This window comes from Anomalospiza imberbis, chromosome 4 (assembly GCF_031753505.1).
Source record: "Anomalospiza imberbis isolate Cuckoo-Finch-1a 21T00152 chromosome 4, ASM3175350v1, whole genome shotgun sequence".
NCBI lineage: Eukaryota > Metazoa > Chordata > Aves > Passeriformes > Viduidae > Anomalospiza > Anomalospiza imberbis.
In genome coordinates, this window is record NC_089684.1 from 55,776,100 (window position 1) to 55,786,683 (window position 10,584).

General features: G+C 44.5%; 1 protein-coding gene across 1 annotated transcript; it reads left to right on the forward strand.

Moving 5' to 3' along the window:
• The first annotated feature begins 4,954 nt into the window (after positions 1-4,954).
• On the forward strand, positions 4,955-7,225 carry DRD5 (dopamine receptor D5). The gene has a single exon (XM_068188679.1). It carries the CDS (start codon positions 5,161-5,163, stop codon positions 6,616-6,618), a length of 1,458 nt encoding a protein of 485 aa, XP_068044780.1. The 5' UTR covers positions 4,955-5,160; the 3' UTR covers positions 6,619-7,225.
• The last annotated feature ends 3,359 nt before the right edge of the window (positions 7,226-10,584 follow it).

Here is a 10,584-nt window from a genome sequence, read left to right on the forward strand (position 1 = left end):
ACTCATTTTGTGAAAGATAATCTCATACTTTGTTAATGGACAGGGTAAAATCCTAGAGATAAATGATGATGTTAGTAAAAGTTTCAATAAAAATTATTTAACTAAAAAACCTGTACTTTACACTTTCAATATAAAATTCATAGATCCTCCTAATATATGGCTGGTAAGGAAAACAGAGAAATCAGAACACTGAAATTTGTTTTCAAATTACTCCACAGGCCAAATTGTTACACTAATGAAGCCAGATACAAAATTACAGCAGCTTCTTGGGAAACTAAGACCATCTGATTTTTATTTGCAGTTCGAAAGTATAGTTGGCAAAAGACAAAAAAAAAATCTTGACGTGTTCAGCATTAGAGAATTAAAATCACATTTTTCATCTTGATTATTTTCTCGGGACAGTTCTTACCATGCACACACAGAGAATATGAATAAAATTCCTGAATTGTAAAAAACAAGGGTTTTCCTCTTTTTATTTGTCTTGTTTCAAATGTGACCGATCTTTAGTAGTTTTTAATCATGTGACCTCTTGCTTTATGAGAAAAAAAATATAGTATTTTTAATACCGGATTATAAATATCTAAAAATAAAAGATAATATTTTATAAGACAAAAGCCCCAAAATGAAGTAAGACAATACAGTAGGAATCATATTTACAAAAATGCTGTTCCCTTTGATCTTGGCCTTGGCTAGCATCCATCTTTTATTTCTTACCATTGGTTTAAATGAAGTCAAGCTTGGTATGAATTAAAAAAAAAAACCCTATGGAAATGTCTTCTGTTAACATCAGTTATTTTATGATTTCCCTGAGTGATCATTACAGTTGCTGTTACATATTGCTAATCACATAAACACAAACCAAAATAGGATTTAAGGCCTGCAAGGGTAACCGTAGCCATCCAAAATTACTTTTCCCACAACATGGACTACAGAGTACTGTTTGGGACCCTGGGAATCACGACAGAGCTGAGGGATGAGCTGAGGCACAGCCTCTGAGAAATGCATTCAGCCTTGGCTTTCAGATTGCAAATGCTGGCAAGTCTATTACAATCCAAAACCAATTGCTTCAGCCATTATTCATCCTTACTGTTAAAAATGTGTACCCCTCCTCTACCCTGTTTTCTCATAGATTCAGTTTTTAGCCTCTGAAATTTTTCTAACTTTACCTAAAATATTAAAAGTCATCTGTTATAGAAAACTTTCCCCTTGTCAGATATCACCAGCTGGTTCTGACCCTCCTGTTGTCCTCTGCTCAACTGAGGAAGTTTCCCAGACATAATTCCTGTAATGCATTTCTGACCATTTTCCAATTGCTCATATTTATTTTAATTTGAAACATGAGCAGCAGAACCCAACTCAGTCTGCATGGATTTTTCTGTACTCCATGCAGATGCCAGTTCTTTCTCTCCTTCCTCAGTACTCTCACATGGCTATATACACACCTGCACCTGTGCAAAAAAGACTGCCAGTGTCAGTGGGTAAAACTGACTGACCTTAAGCCTTGGTACAGCCATGCTCCTAAATACAGCTCCACTTGAGCACCCTTCTACACTTAAGCCCCTCCCAGTACCTCTTCTTCTCTGTTTTAGAGCCTAACTGTTATGGGAGGTTTTTGATGAGATGCTTTTACAGCCTAAACCTCAGTGGTACACCTGTGTCTCTGTATTTTAATTTCCTTTCAGCATTAATTATTTTCCTATCTCTTTACACCAAGTATCTCTCAGATGAGAGAATGTGTGAATTTATGCACGTTGATGATTTTAAAATAAATATTATTAGGCAGAACAATGGGTATTTCTATTTTGAAGTGGAAATAGAAAATGTGGCAATGAAGGGAAAGAGCTAGTAAAACATACATTTCTAAAATCAGGAATGGAAAAGATTTTTTTCTCAGAACCATTGCAATAGCAGTTAAATTCCATTACTTCCAATCTGCCAGCTGTGAGAGAGAACTGCAATTTTAACAGGTGAATAAAAAAAAAGAAAAATGCGGCAAAGCTCTGAAGGAAAAGCACAAAAGACATTACAAAGATAATTTCAGGATGGAAAAAAAATCCCACCCCAAATCTCTCAGCAAATGACAGCTGTGGGTTTAATGGACTATTCTTAAAATGAGATTTATATGCAAACTGCCTACAGAAAGTTAAAAAAGGATGCTAATAACCTATAAATGCAAAAGGTTTTTATCTCAGGCTCAAAAAATTTTGATGGCACTGGATGGAATAACACACCATAAATGTCCCCATTAAATAATTGTTTCTCTGACCTGATGCCATTGTGAATGATCCAGTAAAGGCACAAAGCAGTTGTCCTGTTTCTTCTTCCTGCTCCATTTCTTCCTGCTCCACTTCTTCCCAACTCACTGAGTCTGTCAGCATGGGGGTTTTAGTCTCACATGCCACCCCATCACAAACTAGGATTTTTTTCTACTACCACTGAAAATTTTCCTGATCTCCTAATGCATTCCTTTGCCTTGAAAGAAAGTTTTGAACATGCATGCATGAAATGTTGGATCAGCATTGGAGACCCTATCACTGATGCACACATTGACAGCTGCACCTTTGGGTGACAAACCTTCTCCCAGCTCAAAGCTGAATCTTTATCCACAGGGAGCTTTGGTGAACAACATCAGTTCACACCAGATGGAAACCAAGAATTATTGCTAAAGACTAAATAGGTGGGAAAGGATATTGCATCCTCTAAATTCTGAGTTACATGATTCAGACAGCCAAATACAACTCCTGGCCAATAAATGGGATACTTTGGAAGGTCCTTCACTTTGGGTCCACCTATTGCAGACAGTAACGAACAAAGCATAGCAAAACTTCATTCTTTAGACATCTGACAAGTGTGCTGTTATAATTTTTGTTTCAATGAGTTAAGGTATCTTTCCCATCTGCTTGCACCTCCTCTGTGCCTGACTCCAGCACACCCAGCAGAGCTGGCAGGAGATAACACACACCTGCACCTCTGATTTGTACCAAGCTACCAGTGTGGGCAAGGGGCTGCTGAGTTGTGAGCACGCTATGTTTTATTGGGCTACTTTTGTTATTAAGACAGATACCTACACATGTGTTTATTCAAATAGCTCGTGTGTACTGGCAGCACACATGTAAACACACACATACATGCAGATACAACATTACAAGCAAATGCATGCACTTCTACATTGCTGAAGCAATGAATATAAGCTAAGCAAGCAAATTGGATCATTGCTTTTGACATAAAAAATCCCCATTAACTACATTACAAAATATTCCCATGACTAGCAACTTCAACAGGCATGTGCACAAATACTTGTGCAATCTGCTTCTTCGTTTAGAGAAATTGTAGGAGGCATTGCTTAGGAAAGCAGAGTTTCTGCAAGCAACACATTGCCTCAGCATCAGAGATTTAGTCACACTGTTTAGAATTCAGTGGTGACAAAAGCTAAATTCTTCCTCCAATATTAAATATAACTCTGCTTAAATGTGGAAAAGTAGCGCCAATTTCTTAAGCAAGAGCTAAAGTGAGGCTTAAGTTTTCTTGTGACAATTTTATAAAATTACCTAAAAAGTTTCAGAATTAGATTTATTTTTTTTTCTTTTCCCCTCTGTATTTAGTAACTCTAGCACTTAATCTTCCTTCATGTCACTGCAGCAAGGTATAGTGATTCTTGTCCTTCCTGATCTGCCTGGAGAAGCATCTGGAAGGCCCCTGGAGAGTGTCAGGTCTTGAGCCCTTTCAATGCCAAAATTCAGGCTGCTGAGTCAAGAATGTGTTTGATCTCTGGCAATCGTTTTAAAAAGAAATTAAGTTTTAGAGGAACTAAATCAATTGTATGTTCAATAAAAATAACTAAGACATGTTCTCTGAAGAAATTCAAGCATGACATTAGCACATGGCGAGTCCAAGAGTATTAACACCTGTAATGCTCACGGTCATAGTCTGTTTCTAGTTGAGCTGGAGCCCTACCGAGAGGAGTAATTCATCCCGTAGAGCTGGAAAGAAAGAGAATCGGATTCTCGCTTGCCGGGCTTTCTGCCTGTAATACATCTCAGCCATCCAGAAGAAGCCACTGGAACAAGTACGGAGGCACACTCTATTTCCCATCCCTGTGGAAGACACCCAGCCCGTCCCGCTCCCCACAGCGCACCTTTCAGCCCCGTTCGCTCCCAGCGAGAGGCCGGCCGAGCTGTGTCCGTGCCCGTCCTGGACAGCCCCTCTTGCCCCGGGGATGCTGGGGGTCATTTCCCCGCTCCCCGCGGTGGGACCGCGCTCTTCTCTTGCGCTGCGCAAAGCCGCCGCACAGAGCCGGTGACGGCGCCGAGGAATTGCCAGGGTGACTCGGTTTCGGAGGGAGGGAAGGAGCGGGGAGGGCGGCTGGCCCCGCTGCGCCTTCCCGTCCCGTCCCGTCCCGTCCCGTCCCGTCCCGTCCCGTCCCCTGGCAGCCGCGGTGCCCACCGGCCCGGACGGGGCGTCCCCGGCGGCGGAGCATGCTCGCAGGGCGGCGGGGGCGGGCGGGCCGGCCCGGGCAGCCGGGTAGGGACGGGCAGCACAGGCGGGAGCGCCGCTCCGCCGCGCTGGGAGCCCGGGCGGGCACGGGGGAGCGGCGCTGCCAGCCCGGGCAGGAGCCACCGGGAATCACGGGGGCGTAGAGCGAACCCAGAAGGAGCGGGCGCGAAGCGTGTGCCACGGGCAGGGTACGCGCTGAGCCGCGGAGCGGAGGGCCTGGGAAGAGAGGAGCGCGCTGAGCCGCGGAGCGCAAGCGAAAGGCGGGTACCCAAACCGGGGTCCGCGGGACAGAGTCCCGAGCAGGGGGACCCGCCGAACTGCGGAGCGGCAACCTCTGGAAGGAGCCGCGGGGCGGAGACCTCGAGCAGGGGGATCCGCTCCGAGCCGCGGGGCGGGGATCCCGAGCAGAGGTACTTGCGGTGAGCCGCGGGGCGGGGACCCCAGGCGGGGCCCGCGGAGCACGGGAGAGGGACCCCGGCAGGGCTGGCGCCACGGTAGTGGCGAGGCGCGGAGCCCGGAGCCCGGAGCGCGCTGAGCGGCCGAGCGGGGCCATCCGGCGGGGGTGGCGGTGGGGCGGGGGGGCAGCGGCCCCATGGGGCGGGGCGGCGCTGGCTGCTCGGAGCATCCCGGCCGGAGCCGCCCCGCCGCCGGCGGGAGCCGCCAGCGATGCTGCGGGGTGGCCGGAGCCCACTGCCCCCGGCGACGGGGCCCCCCAGCGAGGCGCGGGGACCGGCGGGCGCCCCCGGCGCAGCGCAGGTGGCGGCGGGCAGCCTGCTGGCGCTGCTCATCCTCTGGACTCTCTTCGGGAACGTGCTCGTGTGCGCGGCCATCGTTCGCTACCGGCACCTGCGGAGCAAGGTTACCAACATCTTCATCGTGTCCCTGGCTGTCTCGGACCTACTGGTGGCCCTGCTGGTCATGCCCTGGAAGGCGGTGGCAGAGGTAGCTGGGTACTGGCCCTTTGGGGCTTTCTGCAACGTCTGGGTGGCCTTTGATATCATGTGCTCCACGGCCTCCATCCTCAACCTGTGCGTGATCAGTGTGGACAGGTACTGGGCTATCTCCAGCCCTTTCCGCTACGAGAGAAAGATGACCCAGCGGTTGGCTCTGGTGATGATCAGCGTGGCATGGGCGCTGTCTGTGCTCATCTCCTTCATCCCTGTCCAGCTCAACTGGCACAGAGGTGGGGAAGTTGTTGCTGCTGCTGATATTGGAGATGGATTTGGAACTGCCTGGGCAGCAGCAGGTGCTGTCACCACCTGGGCAGAAGATATGAGTACCACATGGGTGGCATTAGCGGCAGTGAGACCCTCTGATGGGACCTCTGGCAACAATGATACCCTCACTGGACCATCGGAGAGCTGTGACTCCAGCCTCAACAGGACTTACGCTATTTCCTCCTCCTTGATCAGTTTTTATATCCCGGTGGCTATCATGATAGTTACCTACACTCGAATCTACCGCATTGCCCAGGTGCAGATTCGTCGTATCTCTTCCTTGGAGAGGGCAGCCGAGCATGCACAGAGCTGCCGGAGCAGCCACATCGACTGCCACCATCACACAAGCCTCAAGTCCTCCATCAGGAAAGAAACCAAGGTGTTAAAGACGCTCTCTGTCATCATGGGTGTCTTTGTCTGTTGCTGGTTGCCATTCTTCATCCTGAATTGCATGGTTCCCTTCTGCGAGAGCCCACCTAGTGACCCCCACGCTGGCCTGCCCTGCGTCAGTGAGACCACCTTTAATATCTTTGTCTGGTTTGGTTGGGCTAACTCTTCTCTTAACCCCATCATCTATGCCTTCAATGCTGACTTTAGAAAGGTTTTCTCCAACCTCCTGGGATGTGGTCAGTTTTGCTCTGGTACTGCAGTGGAGACTGTTAATATAAGCAATGAGCTTATCTCTTACAACCAGGACACCCTTTACCATAAGGAGATAGTGACTGCTTATGTTAACATGATCCCAAATGTGGTTGACTGTGAGGAAAATCGCGAGGACCCTTTTGATAGGATGTCCCAGATCTCCCCTGACCACGAGGTTGCCACTGACTCTGCCTGTGAGCTGGACTGTGAGGGGGAGATTTCGCTAGGCAAGATAACACCTTTCACTCCAAATGGTTTACATTAAATTGTTTCCTGGTCTGGTCAGTTCTTCTTGGAATATAAAAGAAAATATTAGCACTGAGTGGAAAAACCTGCTTGATGTTGTGCTGTAGTTTGGTCAGTCAGTTTATGCTAAATTCACTTCTGTGGGTAGTACTTTGCAGGGTGTAGACACTGTCATACAGGGGGCTGGCGGCACAAACTTAAATCAGCACTTCTCCAGGCTGAGGGCAGACCAGGCTGTCATGCTGATTAGCTGTGGTGAGGTATTGTGGTATAATTGCAGTCAGTTCATATTTATAATGTGTTTGCAAATGAGAGGTGCCATTGTCACTGCTAAGTATTATGACTTCTAAAATCAGGGACAGATGTGGCTGGCATGGACATTAAATTTTAAAAAAATTCTGGGCTGTTGGTTTGTTCAGATCTTATGTTTATTTTTCTTCTTTTTTTTTGTTTGTTTAGTTTTGATTTTTTTTTAAGTTAGAGATAGTGAGGTGGTAATTTGGATGATTATTTAAATGCGTGTTTCTGCCAAAACAGTTTATGTGAAATCCTTGTTCTCCTAGGCGGCGTTGTTGCCGTTTATATCCTCTGTTCCTGGGTGAATAAATAAAAATTATATTGATCAAGGGTTTATTATCTTTTATTTGTCACCCTGAAAGGTTTACAACAAGTATTCCAACTAACAGTTCTATATGGATAGTTAGAATGGCAAACAGCTTACCCCTATTATTTTAAAAGCAATAGTCTGTATAGAAAATACAGTTTTTGAGTAAAAGCAAGGCTCATAGGAATTCTTGACATAGATAAACTTGTTTATATGGATCTTACAGCTAGATTTATACCTGTTTTTCTTTAATATTATGATGCTATCCCTTTCTGCAGCCAAGAATATCAAGTATACATATGGATAAGCTATTAAAACTTTCCATTTAATTCTGTACTTGAACTTACTTTTTAAAAGTACTTTTTTTTTGATGTAAAGAGTTTGGTGATAGAATTAGGAGCTGAATGTGTCTAAAAACAATAATTATGTTTCAAAATGATATTAATAGTCATCATTTCCCAGTGTAGACACCAGAGGACTCATTCACACTGAGAGAAGAAAAGAATTCTGATAATGTATGTTTTTAGTTACTTATTAACTGGAATTTAAAGGTGCTGTAAGTACTTCAACTAAACATTTTAAAGCAATCTTTAAAACTGAAAAGAGTATTTTTGACTCTGTTTCTGTTGAATCATTTACATCAAATGGAATATTAGAAACAGTTGTAAGCTTTCAGCTCAGAAATCAAAAGTAATGCTATTTGCAAAACAAGTGATCAAAGGTAGTAAAAGCAATACCAATATTTATTTCAAGTTTTGGCTCACGAAGTGAACCACACTTGAATTAATTTACCCTTTAGAAATGCCTGTGCCATGAGCTGAGCAGATTTGAGTGGTAGGTGTAGATTCTGCAGCCCTCCCTCCTGATGGCCCTGACCTGAGGCCTCCCCATCCTGCCTAACTGGGAGCTGGAGGCCCCTCTGAGATGTCTGGGGGAAAAGTGGGATCTGCATGGTTCAGGGGAAAGAATGTAACCAGATGCTGCAACTTGTGAATGTTATGGGCTTAGTATTGAGCCTGCTTGGATGTTAAACCCTTAATACTGCCTTGAGGGTTGTCTTCTACCACATGGGGACATGGGGTGGGAGAAGCGCAGGAGGCAGGTGATTGAAATCCCTTTGTGGTGGCTCTGCTGCAATCTGGTCTGCAAGCAATGTTTTATGTATTTAGTCTTTGATATTAATTAGTAGTGTCACCTTGGATTACCTTTTCAATTGCTTGCCACTGAAGATTGACATCTACCTGAGCATTTTTTTTTTGCTGTTGATATGAAATCTCAGCGTGATATTCCTTTACAGCTGTCCTTAGGGAAGGGTATTGTGACTGTGGCTTAGGGAAGCTTGAAAAACAAATCTCATGCCCATAACCAGGTTCAGCCTACTAATGGTTTGACATGGATGGTGAATACGTTCCTATGCTAAAGCAATCATATGTTGTTAGAGTTAACCATAGTTCTAGCCCTGCTGGTTAGATAAACTTGCCCAGAATAAAATAATTTCCCCAAATAAAAATGAAGGAAACTGCTTCTGGTGGTGCAGAAATGAATTATCCCAACCTGAGTTTAGATTGTTTTGCATTATCTAGTTACTACTCAAATGTTCACGCTAGTAGAGCATTTTAAGCTGGATTTGTGCAAAAAAACAGTGGTATCAGATGCAAGAGATGCAGGCACCTGGTGCTGATTCAAGCTCCCAGGGCAATGCCTGTATTTTATCCAGTTTTTCCACATTTAATCAGAAGCAGCCTGGGGAAATGGGGATGAGAAATCTTGGTCTGTCCCTGAGCACCTGTGTGCCAGCAGGCTGTGCAGCCTGGTGCTGTGTGATTCCCCTGCTCCAGTGGCAGTACAGAGCAGCAGAACAGAGGGTATCCCCCCACCTGCTCATACGTCCTTTCTGCTTCCCAGTGATCCCTGTGCAGGGGAGTGACAGCTCCCTTGGATCCAGCTCACTGCAGGTGTGGCACAGGGGTACATGTACACAAGATTTAGTGCATCACCCTGACCAGTGCTCTCCTCGTTGAGGCTTTACCTGCCTGGTTTTCTGGAATAAGTGAGTGGGCTGGCTCTGGGAAGCAAGAAGACATCTCCATCAGTGGGTTTATGTAACAGCTTTGTGCAGAATATTAGAAACAATCCTTATCTTGCATCTGAAGGAAGGCGTTTTTTAGCCAGCCCCTAGATTTTGTGAGTATGATTAGGGCAGTACAGAAACTGGCCAAATTGCCACTTTCCATTAGTAATTTTCATTTAATGACTTCATTTGGTAAATGATTTCTGATGATGGTTCTATGATGTAATCCCTAGTCTTGAAATATATGTCTGTCAGGGGGCTTAATTTTCAAAGCCTAGGAGCATCAGAAAGGGAACATTTCTGCTCCAAAAGACAGACAGAAGGTATGTTTTTTGCTGGAAGCAGAGCTTGACCTTATGGATCTCAAAGAAAATATTTTCTTAACTCATAGGGACAATTTGTTGCAATTTAATATGTCCCAATTACTTACCACAGACAAAGCTAGAGTATTCAGAATTAGTAAGACAAACTTTTAAAAGAAATGTATATCTTGCCTTGAACTGTAAAAAGGGGCAGCCCCTTTTAATGAAAACATCCCCAAAAGGATTGTTCTAACTTGTTTCCCTCAGATGAAGCTGCTGCCCTACTTTTTAATGGTTTCCCTCTTAAGGACTAATGCATCTGTCTATACAAGGAGTGGAGTTCACTGGAAGTGCAAGTGGGTTTTTACAATCCTCATATCCTTGTGGCGTCTCTGGAGCTTGTCTATGCCGATGGTTCTGTGCCTTTCATCTGCTTTTTTTTTTTTTTTTTTTTTGTACCTAAATGATTTGAATTCATAATGCAGGTTGACTTTTGAATGGTGGCTGATTTCAAGGTCCCAGATAATTTTCTGTTTCTGTTTTGTATTACTTTTAGAAATCTTACCTTGCAATTTGTTAAACTTTTAAATTACCTCTTAGCCAGCTGCATCTCTTAGTCCTGGATAGCACCATACTTAAGGAGGGTCAGTGTATTTGTAGTTCTTTGTAAGTATTTTTGTGTGTAATTACAGACAAGTCGTTTTAAATCTTCTATGGAAGAACAGAACGTGGGAAAGTATCTTAATTGTTAAGAAGCTGGGACATGGAGAACATGAAATTACTGTGTTTTATGTAAAATGCTGCAAACACCATATAAACTCTTTCACTCTTCAAACCCTCAAAGGCCTTTTAACAGCTCTGGCTTTAACAATGTGTATTGGGTTATACAGTGGGTTTTGTTGGTTTTTTTTTTTTCACAAGCTAAGGAAATATAAGTGTTTTTCTGAGAGCTGAATACAAATAAAACACTTTCCAAAGGGAGAAAAAAATACTGCAGTAATTTCTGGT

Bases quoted from the DNA above. Each gene is read 5' to 3' on its own strand.
- DRD5 (XM_068188679.1), top strand. From the start codon at position 5,161: ATGCTGCGGGGTGGCCGGAGCCCACTGCCCCCGGCGACGGGGCCCCCC.